This window comes from Harpia harpyja, chromosome 21, assembly GCF_026419915.1.
Source record: "Harpia harpyja isolate bHarHar1 chromosome 21, bHarHar1 primary haplotype, whole genome shotgun sequence".
In the NCBI taxonomy this organism is placed as follows: Eukaryota; Metazoa; Chordata; class Aves; order Accipitriformes; family Accipitridae; genus Harpia; species Harpia harpyja.
In genome coordinates, this window is record NC_068960.1 from 3,455,730 (window position 1) to 3,474,040 (window position 18,311).

The following is an 18,311-nucleotide window of genomic DNA, read 5'->3' on the forward strand; positions in this document are numbered from 1 at the left end:
GGGAAACGAGGCTAAGAAGGGGGGGTAAGGGGAGCTGCTTGTAGGGAAAGGGGTAAGGAATCGGGCAGGTTTCACAGGGAGACACACCCCCCCCCCCCCCCCCCCAAGGCTTGCCCCCCTCCTGGTCCCCTAATTAAGGCCGGATCCTGCATTTAAGGCAATCAGCAGTTTATTCGATTGCCGGAGAAACCCTCGAGGGAGGAGATGAAGCACAGCTCCCCCCTGGAACCGAGAAGCGCTTTGGCGGACAAACACACACGGACACAGGCCCCTTAAATACATTTCATGTTTAATTTGGACATTGATCGCTCCGCAAAACACCTCCTCAGCCCCTGCTCCGTCTGCCCACAAGTGCACCCCTTCTGCAGCCAGCACGGTTAAAAAGAGACATCGCAACCTCTTGTAAGACCAAATACCCCATTTCTTACCCCAAATCCTCCCCCCGGTCAGTTCTCTCTCACCACACTGCGACATACGTAACATCTCTCCTTAGCTCATCAAACAAGTCAAAGAAAAAGAAAACCAAAACGAAGGCTTTAGAGGAAGGAAGCTCTAAACACCGACAGCCCCAGTAAACCTTTCGGCTCCACGACCTGCTCTGCACCCGCCACACACATCCCACGGGGCGGCATCACCCCCAAAGTTTTGGATTTCAGCCAAAATTGGCTTCAGAACAGTGGGAAGGAGACAGACGGGGAGCAGGATGCTCCTTCCCCACCCTTCTCGCCACTTATCAAGTCTCAAAGAAAAACTTCTGAGGTTTTGGGGTAGTTATACATATTAAACAACCCCAGGACTCTTCCTAACCCAGCTTCTGCCAACAACCCCAGCGTTAACTCAACTAAACCACGTCAGAAACCCAAGTGTCACGCTGGCACCGACAGCCCCGGGGAGCGCAAGGAGACCGGCATCGTCGCCAATATTGCACACAGACAGCTCCGGAGGGCTGGAAAGAGCCCTCGGAGCTGGGTCCCTGCGCCCACACAGCACCTGGGAGGGGGCTTCACCCCCACACTTGGTTACAGCCAGTCAGCACCGCCAGCTTTCGCCTCTAAAACCAGGACATCTCCCAGTACCGTGAGGAAACCCCTCTTCCCGAAGGGGATGAGTTTCTCCGAGAGGAGCAGAATAAAATGGGAATCCGCTTCCCAACTGCTCTGCTCGCAGCCGCTCTCCCTTCGTGCCTCGAATCACTCTCCCGCTTGCCTTCGCGCTACTCTACAAATCTACCTGCAACAGCCAAGACAACGGCACACGCTTCCTTCATCGCAGGGGGGGCTCCCGCCCCACAGAAGGGCCAGGGCTCCCCCCCTTTCTCCCCTGAGCAGGTCTCTCTCCATTTGTGCTGGGGAAAAGGATTCATCTGCAGCAAACAGCTCGCACGAGGCGGGCGATTTCCGCATCATCTCCTGAGACCAGCCCAGCCGCTTCTCCGATCACGCAAGATCCTGACTTGGAATAGAGGGAAATGGGCTCACCGAGACCTGAATACTTTCTCGTTAAGGCTTAAACTAGCAATTCAGCTGCTGCAATAAACCAGACAGACATGCTGCCGAAAGGAAGAAAGTTAGTTAAAAAGAAGAAAACCCAAACCACCTTGGCGCTAGGCATGCGGAGGCTTTGCTTTCCTCTCCCAGGCGGCAAACCCGTCCTCAACGCCCACCCGGTTAGCGCGTGACACAAGCCTGCTTTAAGGGGGTTGTTTTTAAAATAGCCAGAAAAACACAAACTAAACTCTCACAAAAGCCCCACAGGTGGGACTGTCACATTAAATATACAACCAAGGCCAATTTTTAAAATGTCTTTTAAAAAAAAAAAAACAAACCACACGCGCATACACACACACTTTGGCACGCAAGCCTTAAGTTATATCACTTGAAACATTTCAAAGTCAGAGGAGAGCTACTCGGGGGATTTTTGTTGGTTTTTGTTTTGTTGTTTTTTTTTTTCTTGTTTTTGCCTTGTAAAAAGGTATCAAGCAGTGGTGTTGGTGAAGCATGAAGAGCAAGTACAAATGCTGAACAGTCCCAGAGCTATCCCTGTGATGCTGCTCAACACTTGCACTCCCATTACTTTCCCAAAGTGGCTAGCATACACGTATATAAAAACTAACGCAGACATTCCCGGTTTTCAATGTGAAAACGGTAAAATGTAATTGAGTACTTGTGCATTTGCCATAGGGTCCTTTGGAAAAGGAACCATAAAAATATATAATTTTTTTAATAAAAGTCTTTTTTTTTTTTTTTTTTTTTCCTTTTTTACCCTTAACTTAAGTAAAGAGCAAATATACACCTATAAGCAGAGTTCAGATCCACTTTACTGAGAGCCTGGAAGTCCATACATCAAATTAATTCCCAGTGGCGTATCCAGACACCGGAACAGCTCCCAGCTCCAAAGGGCCGGCGTTCCTGAAAGATCTGCAGCTCCAGCTAACCTCGTTAGCCAGCGCGAAGCAAAGACTTGTTCAAGCCTTATCTGTCTCAGCCAACACTCCCCCCACAGACTCTGCAGCTGAGCAGTTCTCTGCCAAGCAGAGCCTCACACACGGGACCCAGCTCTGGGAGCATCAGAGCTGGCAATCTGGGCAACAAACCTGAGTCCTGGCGGTTTCAACCCATATCAAGCTGTAACAATGAAAACATAAGCATTGAGCTTATATTTTCTTATTACTCAGAGGACAGACCACTGATTCCAGCTACTGAGAAACAGCTTCCAGAGGAGAGCCAGGAGGAACTTCAGTGATAGAGAAACTAGCTGTGCAATAAGAAAGTGCATTTAAAGGTAGCTTAAAACCAGATTAAAGATCAAATCGCCACTCGACAGGAGGGAGAATCAAGCTCCAGCAGCCACGCTCCTTGGGCTGGGTGGGTTAACATTCAGGCTCTCTCTCACGAGTCCGAGGGGCAGGAGAGAAGCGTGCATTCCCGTGCTCCGACAGGGACACAGTTCTCCTGGCAGGCCATGCTCTCCTGCCCGGTTTGCTTCTGTGCGGTATCAGTCCTGGACAGCTGTCATCGGAATTCGTAGATAGGAGCACTGTGCTCAGGAACATGAGTTAAATTCAATGACTGATACCTGGGAAAGAAGGAAAAGACGGACAAAATGACTACACAGAGCAACAGAACTCCCCTAGCACTAATGGCTCCTGCTTGGCAGGCCACAGAGCAGACATCCTGGTGGCCGGCTCTTCTCTTCCCCTTTACAGTCCCAGAGGTGTTCAGGCACCCAACACCCACTTATCCATGGTGCCAAAACCCTGTGAGGGCTCGGCATCATTCCTCATTTCCATTCCCGTGCCTTTGAGCTACCTGCAGCCAGGCTGCGTTCGAGGTGGGCTGACTGTGGTTTTTGGACACCTTTTGAAGTTCAACAACTTTCATGTTCAAACAGCGTTTGCTACAACTGCAAATTACACTCAGGTCTTTCAAAGCTTAGCTTGACGGGATTTGTCTGAAAGCCTCCCAGGTACCTTCCCTCCCCCTGAGAGCTTCCAGCCACCCTACAGATTCACTTGCTGCGTGTGACAAATATTGAAGGCTGTCAGAGGGAAAAGAGCCCTCCACTGCTACTTGTCAGATGGCTGGCTCTAACAAGAAACCAACCAATTAACTTTTGACTGTTCACTGCGTCTTACAGCAACACCCTAAGGACCTTGGACTACAAAGCACTGGCCTAACAAGATTTCTGCCTGAAGGGAGCAACAGCCAAGCTGTTACATGCGAGAAAGCACCGAGCTCCCTCTCGAAGGCCCCTCCGACATCCTCTGAAGGGCCAAGGCATGGAGAAGCTCAAAGCCTGAATCACTGAGCAAAGTGCAAACTGAGGGAGCACAACCCTGCACACAAGATCAGGCTGCCTTACACTTGCCTGTCCTCACAGGACGGCAGAAGCAAGCAAGCCCTGTGAGTGTTTGGACTGGAGACAAGGCTTCTGGAGGGATGATTTTAGTGAACCACAGCTGGTGTCTGCCTCCTAACGTACCTCACTGACACAGCAGGCCATTGCTTTGCTGGGCCACAGCACATCTCCAGACCTTGTATCTCCCCTGCTCCACTTTGCCAGCCCAATTATCCCCTGCCATGCAAAAAGGGCAGCACTTTATACCACACAGATCGGCTGCGCTAGCCTGCTCTGGCCAAGCACAGCACACACGCCCTCCCTTCTGCCCTGAGGTCCAGCCACCAGACTGAACCTCCTTCCCAGCCCAGAGAAACACCGCCTGGACACTCCCAAGGCTGCAGACAAGCAGAAGAGGAGTCACTGCTTGGTTTGAGGAGCCACCCTTCAGTCCACAGGAGGAAGGAAGCTTCCTTACCATTCTGAACTCCTATGGTAGTAATAGCCCTCTATAGATGCTGCTGACTTCTGGAAGCAGATGTAATAGAAACCAGCAAAGGAAGCACCGCTGATGTCTTTGATAGTGTGATCTGGGACTAGGAATTGTTCCTGCACACAAAACACAGACTGCATTTTAAAATGCCGGTCAAATACTACCCCCCCATCGAATCTGCCCTCCCAAACTGAATATGGGCACCCATTAACACAAAGGCATTCCTGGCTGAGCATTCCCTGCACTCACGGCAGCCCAGACCACAGAGACCAGCATGTTCTTTCACCACCTGCCACTGCAGGCATCCTACAGGGAAGCAGACAACTGAGAACAGAACCAGTCCGAAGAGTGCAAGAGACCAGTTTCAGTTCAACACCTACCCCCTGCAAACCAGAAGCCAATTGCAAAATCAGGAATCGGTGCCACGTGATGATGAAGAGAAGGCTCTGGGGAGACCTTATTGCAGCCTTTCAATACTTATAGGGGACTTACGAGAAGGATGGAGAGAGACTTTTTACCAGGGCCTGTAGTGATAGGACAGGGGGTAACAGTTTTAAACTAAAAGCAGGTAGATTTATAATAGATATAAGGAAGAAATTCTTTACTGTGAGGGTGGTGAGACACTGGAACAGGTTGCCCAGAGAGGTGGTAGATGCCTCATCCCTGGAAACATTCAAGGTCAGGTTGGACAGGGCTCGGAGCAACCCGGTCTAGTGAAAGATGTCCTTGCCCATGGGCGGGGGCTGTGTACTATATGATCTTTAGAAGTCTCTTCTGACACAAACCATTCTATGATCCTATGATTTCCTCCCCCTGTAGCTGCACAAGGCTCATGTAAAGAGGGAAGAATCAATCCAGCTGAAGAATAGAGAGGTGCGGACCGGCCAGTCTGCATCAAACACACATGTCCCACACAGGGACTGGAGACACCAATTCTCTCGTCCTCTGAAGCATCACCAAGCAAGATTTTCCTGTTGTGTTTTTAGCCATGACTGCAGCCTCTAAGGATGCAATTAGCTGGCTAGACAGGAGTCACACTGGAATTTGCAAGTATGGTGGGTTACGAGGTTGGTAAGGTGAGATCTTTCATTAAACCATCATAGCTGAAAAAGCTTTCAGGCACCACAAGCCTCTGTCAGTTGCTTGTAAGCAGCTCATCAAAGGAGACGACATGCAGAGTTTACCTTCCATCTCATGAAGACATAGTCCCCATTTTTCAGATCCTCATAATCAAAGTCATCAGAGTTAAATGTTTTTGCATACTGGTAAAAAGCCTGGAACTTCCCCTGCAACAAAAAAAGAAAAGAAAAAAAAAACCAGGATCCTTACTCCAGGAGTAGAGCTCACTAGTGCCAGCTGCTATTTAGGAGGGAAAAACTGCTACAGAACAGGACCTCCTCACCAAAGGGGCTGCTCTTCCCTTGGAGCAGTGCTAAATGCACACCCCAGGACTAGCACAGGGGAACACAGAGGATTGCAAGACACCCACAGCCACATCCAGCCCAGCTGGAGAAGCTCCTACACTTCCAGAGGAAGGTATTTTGACTGAAACATAATAAACATCAAAGTCTGGCAAACAAAATCTGGCCCTGATCCAGAGCGCAGCGGCAGACACACCCTATCGCAAGCAGAGGGCTGAGGTGGCTGAGACACAGGTACCAACTGCCCTGCCTGTGCTAGAGGCGCACCTCTCCCCTTCTCCACTCCATTTTGCGATAAGCCTTCAAAATAAGGAGCGTGGTCTCCTAGGGGGTCAAGAGGTGGGGATTGCTCCTGGTCCCTTCCAAGCCCATGGCGAGCAAGTGGAAAACAAGACGCCCCCTCCCTTCCCATAGATCACAGCCAACAGCCTGCTGAAGGGACCTCTAGTTGCAAAGATGGCAGTGGGTAAAGTTGGGAGACACCCAAAAAGGACAGTTTTCCAGGCCCTTCTGACAGCTCTTGCCTGGGCACACACTGCACCTCACCTCCAAACCAGCTGCTCAGCCAGGACTGCATCAGACCCACATCTGCTCCCCAGATTTATTTACCCAGTGTTTACGATCCACATCTTCATCAGCATCCCACTTGCGTGTTAAGAAAGGGTGCTTTTTACTGATTATTTCGCCTTCAAAGAAAGTGGTGAGGGTTGGGTACTCCTAAGAGAGAATGGAGACGAACGAGAGGTCAGAGGATTGGTCAACTAGAGACAGAAACTCAAACGCAGATAAAGGTGCACGTGCTCAGCAAAAAGCAGCATCTTGCAGCAAGAGCTCTGGGCAATCCGAAGCCGGTGCTCCCATCGTCCCTCCAAGCAGCACGCTGACTCATCCTGCCCCACACCTCTTAAAGCCTGACTCGTATGCACGCACAGCCTCCACCCTCTTATTCCAGCCTCTGTCTGCCTCTCCATTCACTTCATGAAACCAGAAGGAGCCGTGTCAGAGCTGGACTGCGGGGAAGCTCCCAACTGGATGATCACAAGTGACCGTTTACAGCCAGCACCGCTCCCCAGCAGACACCGGGCAGTTGCTGCGCGACTGCTACAGAGCCCAAGGGCTGGATTAAGCCACCCCACCAGGGGAGAAGGTGCTCCTCTTCAGCTTTGCATTGGCACCGAATTAGAACACAGGCAGGGAATAGCAGACTCAGCTGGGGTGAGTGAACTTCTCCAAACGCTCCCACATAACGACAGACACACAGTGCACTGCAGCCAATAGAAGCATCACCCCTGGGAGACAGTTCTCACTGACAGTCCGACACCAGGAGCAATCTTAGAGGATGGATGGGGAAGGAAGTATGTAAAGATCTGACTGTTCGGGTCCTGGTTTACTTTCAGCAACACACCACCACGGGTAGAGTGCCTAAAGCTGACCGCAGGGTCAGATTTGGTTGTGCTCAGACCTTAAGGGATGCCAGATAAGCCTTCCTCATTCAGGACTCCCACTGAGGCCCATCATACTTGCTTGACACACCAAGAACAACAGACTGAAGTTATTAAAACTATACAGTGGTCAAATCTACTGTATGCTCAATCCCTCCACTTTCTATTTCTGGTGGGTGGCAGTTTCTCCCACCCCACCAGGAAAAAGAAAAGCCTTTACACGGCACCTTTTCTTGTTGTTTTGCAGTTAACACTCACCTCTGTAAGGCCTTTAATCTTCAAGTATCCACAGAGATAGGAGTTTTCCATATCCACATGCTAGAAAAGAGTGCAAAGTCCAACCATAAGCATAGGCATGAAGGCACCCAATTGATCCAAAGAAGCTTCTAACCCCTCCAAGGCTAATTTCAGCTTCAGCTGGTACAGCCTGTCCAACTTACTGCCCAATGCTCATGCTGGCAGCCCTTCCCCATGACTGGGAACCACCTGGAAAGATCTTTTACAGGGGCCCAGCTCACCTCTGACAGCCTCCACATCCCAGGCCTGACAACACCCACCCCACTTCCAGCTCCATCACACTGAGGCAGCACCCTCTGCCCAGAGGTCTCCCATGGGAAGCAAATCCCCCCCTCTCCACCCAGAATGAAGGAGACTCACAGTTTTCTCCAAGTGAAAGCACCACTGGCAGAATCACCCACACCCCCAGCCCCCACATTTCCCAGTCAACCGCTACCAGCAAACCGGCATTCAGGGGAGAGAAGAATAAAAAGCATCTATTTACTGGAGATAATTCAGGCTAGAGGAAGAAAGCACAGCCCTGAGCTTTGCTGTCTGCTTATTTAACAGGCCTGACCTACGCCTCTCTAACATGCTACCTGTACTCTCTGCCTAGTACCCAGCACAGCGCACGCCAAAGCCTGCTCAGAAGCCAAACGATCTCTCGCGCGCTTTGAAAGAGGCCTTTCTCCCAGATCTAATGCTTTTATGCCACCCTTCTTTTGAGTTACAGGGCTGCAGCTCGCTGCTTCTGCTGTGCAGAAGCTAGGCAGGGGGCTGCGTCTGTTCCAAGCACCTTTAAAACCAGGGGATTTTCTAAGCTTTTCCCCGACATCTCCAGATCTGTTTTCAAAGCAAGAAGTGAGTTATTTGGGGAAGTGCAAACATCAACTGTGTGAAGATGGATCTTCCCCACCTGTGATCAAAGAAAAGCAACGTTTCTCTGCGCTCAGCACAGGGAAAGCAGGCAGCCACCTCTTCTCAGCTGACACACGCAAAACAGCAGCATTTTTAGCACAAAGCCACAGCCACCCCTGCGAGAAGGCAGCGTGCAGTGAAGCTGATCAGCCATAGGATGTCCCCACCACAGCAAACCGTACCAGGTATGCTTGGACCGTACATGAAAACAGACGGTCCAGTTCAAACACTACCCCATCTGCTGACCCTGGGGCTCTAACACTACTCCACAACACCAGCACACATGGCAAGCTTTATCGCTGCACTCGCTGCACGCTCAACCACAGTTCCTCAGATCCCGTGCCACCAAACTGGGAACAAAGCTGTGACTCGCAGGGTGCTCTATAGGAAAGCGTGTATCAGATGTCTGGCTTGCCCGCGTACTAATGACTCCACACCTCACCAGCTCTGCCCAAAGCAATCATGCCAATCCCTAGGACTAAAAATAAAGCACGCAGGGCGACAATGACTGCAGGGAGGAATGGGAAAGCCACATGAGCCAGCGTCCTGATTCCCCAGCACAGCTGGGCACTACAGCTGTCTGGCTGCATTCCTGCCACAGACAAACCACCGCACTTCGTCCCAGGCTCTCTGTTCAGCCTGGGGGAGCCTCTGACAGCCCAGGGACAAGGAACCCTGGGTCCCAGGTCCAGCCAAGCCATGCTCTGCCAGCCTAAGACTGGGACCTGGATCTCTGCTGATTTCCAGCCAGGCCTGAAATACAGGCTGTCCCACTGGTAGGGACTTTCCAGAAAACCACCTGCTCTAAGCTGGTCTCTTACCCTTCTGCCCTGTAGCATGGAGGTGCACAGCCAGCCGAGAGCCTGAAGGGAATGGGGGAGGGATCCTGGGTTATGAACCTTGCCAGGACCAAAGGGAATGGGGCAAAGAGGTGGAGGAGAAAGGCTTGAGTGCAGTGGGCCCTCCTCAGGGTTTGAGGGGAAGGGATCAAGTAGGTGGCCCTGGGACCTCACTGGGCCTGAGGGAAAGGAGTCTATACCAGGGCCTGAGGGGAATAAGACAAGGTCTTTTCCCCTGATCCTCAAAGGAAGGGAAAGCGCATGGTGGGTGCGGGATAGAGATCTCTCCAGAGCCTGAGGACTCACAGCCATTATCAGGCTTGATGGAACCAGGGGAATCACAGGGAGGCACTGCCAGGTCAGAGGGGAAGCGGGGCAGGGAGGACCACAGGCCTTTCCAGGCCTGAGGGGAAGGGTCCCTCTGAGACCTCCACCGCCCTGCTCCCACCTCACCGGGGCCAAGAGGAACGGGGACTCTGTGACTAAGGGAAAGGGGTCTCCCCTGCCTCAGCCACGGCCCTCGCTGGGGCTCAGGGGATGGGACACACAACAAGGTCCGGGCTCTGAGGGAACTGGGGGAGAACAGACACCGACCCCAGCCGGGGGGTGAAGAGAACGAGGGTGGGGAGGACGGCGGCGACCGGAGCATGAGAAATTCAAGCGACTGGGCCTGAGGGGACGGGAGACTGGACGACCGCGGCTTTAGAGTCCGAAAAGGAAAAAAAACGGGGCGACCGCGGCCTGAGGGGACCGGAGGGGCGGGAACGACGACCGCGGCCTGAGGAGAGCGGGGCCCCGGCGCGCCGGGCCCGGGGCTGAAGGACGGGGTGAGGGGGGGAAAGGAGGCGGCCGGCGGGCCCCTCACCTGCATGACGACCTCCACCTCGTAGGCATTGCCCTTGCTGCGCTGCTGCCCGCGAAACTTGGCACCGCTATAAAGCAGCGAAGTGGCCACCCCGGGCTGCGCCGTGTTGATGGGAGGCGGCGGTACCAGACTACTAGCGGCCGCCCCTGAGGGAGGTGAGGAGGCCGAACCCGCCGCACCGCCCGCACGGCACCGTTCGCTCCGCACCGGCATCTCGGGAGGGTCCCCGGGCGCCAGCGTGGCCGGGGCCGAGCCGCGGCCGAGCGGCACCGCCCGCGCCCGCTCCCGTTCCCGTTCCCCACACGCCGAGGCCGCCGCCGCCGCCGCCGCCGCCAGGCTCAGGGCCTCCCGGCAGCGCCTCCGCGCCCTCCCATTGGCCCTCGCGGGTGTTGCGGGAAGGGCGGTACCGGGCGGCGATTGGCCGCCGCCGCCTGGGCACGCGCTTCCTCCCGGCAGGCGCGGCCGCGGGAGGTGATGGGAAATGTAGTCCTTGAACGGGACGGGGACGCCGAAGGGACAAAACGCGTTCGCGGAGCGGATTGGTTGTCGTTACGGCAACATGGCGGCGCCCGCGGTGCCGCGCTGAGCCCGGCAGGACGGTGGCGGTCGGCGGTTGCTTGTTCTCTCGCCGCGATGTTGAGCGGTTGCCGCCGGTTGTTGTGGGGCCGCTTCCCGACCGCCCGGTTCCCCCGACCGCCTCCTGCCGCTGCCGGCAGCGGCCCGGTGGGGCCGGGCGGGGGTCGGGCCTACGCCCCACCGGCAGGTGAGGGGAGCGCCGGGCCCACCGGGGCCTCCCCAGCTCCCTTCGGGGAGGAGGAGGAGGAGGAGGAGGAGGAGGAGGAGGAGGAGGAGGGGGGCGGCGGCCCTTCCCTGGCTCGGCGGGGCTGGTCCTGCTGGGGGGGGACATCCCCCCGGTGGGACCCCCTCAAGGTCACCCCGGGCCAAGGGAAGGCTGGGCTCCGGGCGGGTGGAAAAATGGGTGTTCGGGGCGGGGGAGGGGGGTCCAAGTGCTCCGTGTATCAGTTTGCGTTTGTGTTTTGGTGGGTTTTAGGGATTTTGAGGGAGTGGGACCCACCCGAGGCGGTTCAGGCATGTTTTGGGCCATGTATCACCTCCTCAGATTTTGCTGGAAACGCGTAGGTTTGAGGACGGTAAAACTAGTCTCATTCTGTCTGAGGTGAGGCTGCAGAGTCGCAGTGACTCATCGCGGGGTGTCGGGAACCCACTGACGTGACTCAGGACCCCTCTGGGGTACGAGCACGTTAATCTTTTCAGAGCTGTGCTGTGCCCTAACAGCATGGCGTTTGCTGAGGCCCCGAAGCTTGCAGGTCACTGAGCCTGAGCAAATCCTCTTCCGTTTCCCCAGCGGGAATGTACTTTTTATAGCCTAGAATAACAGACCTGCAGCCTGGCCTGCTCGCTTCACCCTTCAGGAGGTAGATTTTTGGGTTCGGGATTTATGATCTGGTCGCTGTCGTCAGGGGAAAGGCTTGCAGATTCTTCCTGCCTTGTGCGAGAGATACAAACTTTTGCAATACATGTAATCCAGCTCTCAGGTGTTGGGCGTGTGTGAAACAGTGCTGGTAGGAAAGGAGGCTGCTCTCAAAACAGACCTGCAGTTCCCTCAGGCTCACCTTGCCGGTGGAGCAGGCGTCCTCCCGAGCTGGAGCTGGGTGTGTGGGCTGGAGGCGGCTGCGGGAGGTGGTTCCTCCCCTGGTGACTCAGTGGCATGCTGCAGTGTGTGCAACGTGTCCACAGTACCATCCAGCTGTTACCGCATGTGCCTGCAATAAACCTGCTCCCGTGGGCGGTTGTGGTGGAGGGAACAGCATCCTGCCCCTGCACGCTCCGAGCCTGCCGGCAGCTGTGGTTCTTCCAGAGGGTGCGTCGGCTGCAGGTCAAAGCAGAGAATGAGCTAGAGGCACTGAGGGAGATCGTGTGGGTTGGCACTGGGTGGGTTTGTTGTCATCGGGGATGGAAAGAGAGGTTGCCGTGCCCTGCCCTGCCTCTAACCCAGCTCTGCTGGGTTTCTTGTCACTCTGAGACAGAACAACCAGGGAGAGAGGGTTAGCCAGAGCAGTTCAGGGATTAATTTGTCAAACGTGATTGCAAGTGGGAGAATCTTGAAAGACTGACCCCAAAGCAAAACTCCAGAAGGAGTGCTGGGACAGGTCTGCTTTGGAAACCGCCCCTGCCAGACTCTGTAGAAATTCAGTGCAGGCCAGTTCGAAGTGAGCTGAGACCGCAGCCTGGCAGAAGCGAAGCTGGTCCCGTTCACTTGCCAGTTGTGCACAGCAACCCTGTGGTTTTCACCAGCTTCATGGCGCTTCCCCAGTTGAGTGGAGCTCACTGAAACGGTGTAGTGCTTGGAAACTGTGGATCAATGGGCTGGATTTTTGTGGCCAGGCCACCTCAGCAGCACTGAGGGCTCTGTCTTTTCTGGGCTGTGATGGGGAGCAGGGGAAGGGACCAAACCTCCTCTAACTGCCCTCTGAATGGCTCTGTTTTTGTCCCCAGAGAGGAAGCGGTTTTACCAGAACGTGAGCATCTCACAAGGAGAAGGTGAGTATGGCCGCTGGGACAGGACAGAGGGGCTCGTTCCTGGGAAGGGTGTTACCAGCCCACACTTCTTCAGCAAGAGCGTGGCACACCTGCAACCCAGGCTGTGCCCTTTCCTCATCTATAGCGAAGCTATGTGGTGGGAAATGGCTTCCAAGACTGGGGGAAAAGTATGTCAAAATGATGGTGATGATGGGGAAACTTGAGTATCTCTGGTCCCGTGCTCCCGTCAGCTCCGGCTCTGAATCTGCTCCTACTGTAGGGTTGTCTGTTGTTCCTTAGTGCCTGCTCCTCTTTGATTCCCCAGGATTTCTACTCTGATTCCCCAGGAGGCTTTGAAATAAACCTGGACCACCGAAAGCTGAAAACGCCCCAGGGCAAGCTCTTCACTGTCCCCAGTGAGGCCTTGGCCATTGCAGTGGCAACAGAGTGGGACTCCCAGAAAGACACCATCAAGTTCTACACTATGCACCTGGTAAGCACAGCAGGTTGGGACGCTGAGACCTTGGCAGGGCAGAATGCAGCATGCCGGGAGAAATCAGGTCAAGGAAGTCAGGATTAAAGACAGGGAATCAAAATGCCAGGGGCTAAAGGTGGGTTTGCCAGGCCACTGCCACATGGTGAGGGCTGTGCCAGCTGGCAGAATGGATTCCAGAGCAAGGGTTGAGAACCACTTTGGGGTGTAAGCCTTGCGCCGGCTGCACGAGATGGGGGTGTCTTCTGAGAATGCTTCCTTCTGCATCCTGCCTTCTCCAGCTCTCCTGAGTACCTGCAGTAGAATTGGCATGGCTTGGTCTAAAATGGGGGTGACCATGTAGACATGAGAATGGTCTCCAGACGCAGAACGTGGAGAGAGCAGGTTGTCCTAACACCGATGGAAACAGGGACAAGAGGTTGGGACTTCCGCTGGCCACTGGGGAGAACCTTGCAGTCGTGAGGGTGGTTAGATACTGGATGGGTGACTGTCTAGGGGGAATCTATGTCACTGTGGGGACTTTAGAAGGGCCTGGACAGTGTTATTTGGGATAGCAAGGGGCAGGAGGAAACGATGAGCTCTGGAACAGTCTGTGAGCTCTCTTCCCTGGTGCTTGATGGGCCTGCTCCCGAGGCTTCTGAAACCAGTGAGAAGATTCCTACTACACGAGCCATGTTCTGGCCCTGCACCCCTCTTTAGCTGAGTCCCTCAGTTCTCTGTCTGCCACAAATTCCTCTGCTGCTTCTTGGCTTTGCACAATGGAAGCTGCTGCTTCCCCAAGCCTTGAATAACAGCGGTTTAAACTGCCTTTATCCCCCAGACCACACTGTGCAACACGGCGCTGGACAATCCCACACAGCGAAACAAAATGCAGCTGATCCGTGCGGCTGTGAAGTTCCTGGAGACTGACACTGTCTGGTATGAGATGGGGGCCCGGCTGGCGCAGAAGCGAGGTTGTCTTGTCGCAGTGTGCTTTTTGGAAAGGTGGTTGGGGCAAGTGAGAGAAAATGTCTACTGTAACCCAGTTGTGGCAGGGCTATGATCTGTCCTGGTTTTGGCCCGAGGGTTTGAATTAGTTTAGGCCAGTCCTACGTCTGCAAACCTAGTGGAAGTCCATGTACCTGAACGGTATAGGTATGAGGGAGAATGAGGATCTGGTTCTCTGTTGAACTCTGTTTTGGACACCTCCATGCTGGGCAAGGGCGGGAGCAGCAGGAAATGAAGGTCTCTGGGGAAAAGCAACTATCTTTGAAAAGCCTGGGGGAATCTGTCAGCCCAGTTCCTGGTACTCCTGTGCCAGTACAGGCAGCTCAGACTACTCTTACCAGTAGCAAAATGCCCTTTGTTCCTTAAAGTCCCTGTGGGCTGCAGGCTCAAGCCTGTTCATGCCCAAGCTCCTGTCTCACAGTCCCAGCCTCTGAGGTGTCCACTGGCAGCTGCTCAGCTCCTGTGGGGAGAGGGGAACAGGACTGCCCCCATCTGTCTCTGTGGCTTTGCTCAGGCTGGCAGTGGGGAGTGCCAAGCTGAGCCGCTGGGCAAGGTGGGGCAGGAGTGGCCCCATATAAAGATTTCCAGTGGGATATGTCCCCTGCTCTAACCGCTAAACCTCGCAGCATCCCATGGCTGGTGTGGGGCTACCTGCAGTTTTCTGTGGTGGTTTGCTGCTCTGATTTGCAGTGAGATAGCATTGTCCTTCCTAGAAAAACAAAAAGCTCTGAATTCAGGGGAGAGTGGGGGGATTGTTCCCAGTCACTGCTGCTGCTGGGTGGACAGTAGACCCTTGCTCCCCTTGCTGTGGTCTGGGGAGGGGGTAGCTTCCTTCACAGAGGTGTGTCCTAGCCTGGCAGCGAGCAGCCTGGCAGCCTGGGAGTGAACATCCAGTGTGGTTTTGTTCTGCAATGTCCCAGCTATCGTGTGGAGGAGCCAGCCGCCTTGGCAGAGCTGCAGAGGAATGAATGGGATCCTGTTGTCGCCTGGGCTGAGAAAAGGTAAGAGGTCAAAGATGTTTCTGTCTGCTTATGCCTTGCCCTGCTGAGGCCAGGAGCTCTAGTGCTTGTGACTGTCAGAGCTGCAAGGTCCATGAGCCCTGTGTTTTTCTAAGGGGCTGGGCGATCGTTCCAGGTACAACGTGGCAATTGGCTCCTCGACCAGCATCCTGGGGCCAAACATTCCAGCCAGCACCAAGGAGACCTTCGTCAGCCATCTGGCGTCCTACAACATGTGGGCCCTGCAAGGTGAGAGGGGCTGGGCTGGGGAGCCCTCTGCTCAGGCTATGCCAGTGGAGGAGGCGGTTCCTCTCCATGGGGGAGAAGAGCGACTGTAACATTTTTCTTCTACAGCTGAGATAATCAGAGTGTTGAGGTTTATGTTTTAAAACTGCAGGCCAGTCCCGTAGCTGTATTTTTTAAGGGTAGGGACTCTCCCCTTAGTGCCACTAGTGTCCAGGGTCTGACTGTGCTGGCCTGTGAGCTGTTTGGTCTCTACCCTAGCACAAATAACTTCTTTAATGCTAAACCTTCCAGTGACTTAGTCCCCAGCTTTGTTACCAGGAAAAGAAATAGGGTTTAGTACTCCAAGTGCCCATGGTTCCGTGTACTGTCCTCACTCTTTCACCCTTACAGCCCACTTGATCCTACCTGATACTGCTGAATGACACCTAAAGATAGAAAAGAAGTAATGTTTGCTTTGCTCAAGTCCTCAAATGCAAGACTTGAATGAGCAGCAGACAGTGAAACCCACAAAAGACACTAGCTTTGCAGCTAAGGGAAGTTAACAGTGTTGATTCCTGGCACAGGGCTTGCAAAGCTTTTCCATTACCCCTGTAAAGATACTTTTTGATGGATCATTTCCTTTCCTCACAGTTTGTAATACGGGTAGACAGGGTGGAAGTGAAAGGCACATGCCTCCCCTGGGGAAGGAGACCCTCTGGCCAGCTAGTCGACTTTAGACCTGAAATTCAAGGTCTGGCCTAGACTGGTAGCACAGGACGAGTCTCACTTCAGTTCCTTCCTTAGACCCTGTCCCTGTGCAGGCACCTCCATTTCCTATCAGGTTGAGCTGAACCGTGAGTGCTCAGAAGCTCAGAGTTTTGAGCCCTTCTTTCCTCCTCCTCCTGGCTCAGGGATTTGCTCAGGTCCCTCAGCCATCAGGCACGCTCTCTCCTCCCCTGAAGAGGGGTGTCTTGCAAGCCAGTAGCTGGTGGTGTGGCAGGAAAGAGCTCTGCTGTTTTATCAGCTGAGCCCAGCAGCTGTGTCCTTTGCCGACAGTTCTCCCAGGGCACGGCACACCGCACGCATTTGCACAGTGTTTTTCTAGGAGTGGTTATAGATGCGGACAGCTCTTTTATCACCAAACAGTATACAAGGCCCTCTCACCCTAGACTTTCAGCTGAGCTCCAGAATACTCAGGCCTGGAAGGGTACCTCTTCCCTTTGCACAGGGGAGGTTTGTGGTGGAATAAAAGGAGGCAGTTTCCAAGGCATAGCCTTTGTCACTGCAGTGACAGTGGCCAGAACAGCGCTTTGTGTCTCCTGTTAACTGCAGATCTGATGCTTAAGTGCCCAGATGCAAGTGGGAGGATCACTGGCCCTGTGATCCCCCTGAGGAGGCACCACACCCTGACTGTCTGTTCAGAGCATGTGAAGATGCTGCTGTAATGCTGCAGAAAACAACCATGAATCTTGTTCGTTTTGGGTTATTCCCTTCCAGGTATAGAATATGTAATCACCCAGCTGAAATCTCTGATTCTGTCCATGGGTCTGATTGACAGGCACATTACAGTAGAGAAAGCCGTGCTTCTGTCTCGCCTGGAGGAAGAATACCAGGTAAATTATGTTACAAAACAGCCCTATAATTCAAATAGCAATAATCTCAGCATGACAAATGCACCTCCCACCACAAATAACTGGCAAGGGAAGTGCCTGCTATTGCAGGAGAGGTTCCACTCTGCCAGTCTCCCTATTTGAGAGAGTTTGGAGTGTGCTGCTGTAGAGCAACACCATGGGGGCAACAGCCCAGAGTGCTCCTGGGACTGCCAGTTTCTTTTTGCAGAACCCAGGTGGCTGCTTTTCTCCCTCTCTAATCTGAAGTGCAAAGTCGTGGCTGGCTTCTCTTGCTGTGGGTTATCCAGCCTGGAGGCCTTGGTAGACACCAAGCTAATAACTTCCTTGCTGGAAACTGGCCTGGCGTGAAGCTCTCCCTGACCTAAAAGTGGCTGAAGTTGATGGGAATCTTTTCATCCTCCCTTTAAGGGTCTTGCCTCAGACCCCAGTACAAATGAAGCATGTCCTTCCACTGAACTCATCTGGAGATCTGTCTGCCCCAGTAGGCAGTGATCAGCACAGCTCCTGGGGGATTACCCGTGTTTCACAAACATGAAAAGGGAGGCTGGGAGTTGCTGAGCAGCTTACATATAATCCAGTTCTGAACTGACTCGCGTTCCTCCTCTCCTTCAGATTCAGCGGTGGGGCAGTGTGGAGTGGGCCCATGACTATGATCTGTGCGAGCTGCGTGCTCGCACGGCCGCTGGGACTCTCTTTGTTCACCTCTGTTCAGAGAGCTCGACTGTAAAACACAAGCTGTTGCAGGACTGAGGCTGCTGGGCTGGGCGCAGGAGGAGAATGCCCAGCTGTGAATTGCTGGCATGACCCAGTGAGGGCAACCACCCTCCTGCCACCACGTCTTTCCTGGGATCAGCCTCGTGCTGAGGAGCTGCGACTTTGTGGGCGACTCCTCACTTGGACTGCCTGCCGCAGTGCAGTGCCAGCAGTTTTGAGCCCACAAGGAGGAAAGGTCAAGGTGAGCTTCCTCTGCATCCCCAAGACAGCAGCTCTGTCCATTACCGGTGTCTGTAACTCATCAGAGGAGCTCTCATGAAAGAAACAGCTTCCTGGGCAGGGCGCGGTACAGACATACCCAGCATATGCCACATGTCTTCATAGCTGCCAGCTCCTGACACACACTTGTTATGGAAATCTGAAAACAGACTCCATTGCATCTGTTCTTCATCCCTCAGTGTGCCTGTATGTAACACCAGGGTCTCTCTGTTTGATTAAAGGCACGCCCCTGCTAGATACTGAAAGCCAATGCTGCTGAGTATTTCTTTGTTTTAATCACCAAACTGTGGTGTAGGTCCTGAGCTGCCAGGCTCCAGGCAGGTGCTGGGATGGCTGCAGGCAGAAAAAAACA

General features: G+C 53.8%; 2 protein-coding genes across 2 annotated transcripts; one reads left to right on the forward strand and one right to left on the reverse strand.

The window, feature by feature from the left end:
- Window positions 1-272: 272 nt before the first annotated feature.
- GID4 (GID complex subunit 4 homolog) lies at window positions 273-10,462 on the reverse strand. Its single transcript, XM_052773098.1, has 6 exons — window positions 10,092-10,462; window positions 7,452-7,511; window positions 6,361-6,468; window positions 5,515-5,616; window positions 4,316-4,446; window positions 273-3,075 (listed from the first exon to the last, which is right to left on the reverse strand). Exons 1-6 carry the CDS (start codon window positions 10,302-10,304, stop codon window positions 3,012-3,014), a joined length of 678 nt encoding a protein of 225 aa, XP_052629058.1. The 5' UTR covers window positions 10,305-10,462; the 3' UTR covers window positions 273-3,011.
- Window positions 10,463-10,587: 125 nt separating this feature from the next.
- Window positions 10,588-18,209, forward strand: ATPAF2 (ATP synthase mitochondrial F1 complex assembly factor 2). The gene is made up of 8 exons (XM_052773022.1): window positions 10,588-10,854; window positions 12,609-12,653; window positions 12,980-13,125; window positions 13,946-14,043; window positions 15,033-15,113; window positions 15,247-15,359; window positions 16,833-16,948; window positions 17,579-18,209. Exons 1-8 carry the CDS (start codon window positions 10,725-10,727, stop codon window positions 17,714-17,716), a joined length of 867 nt encoding a protein of 288 aa, XP_052628982.1. The 5' UTR covers window positions 10,588-10,724; the 3' UTR covers window positions 17,717-18,209.
- Window positions 18,210-18,311: the final 102 nt, after the last annotated feature.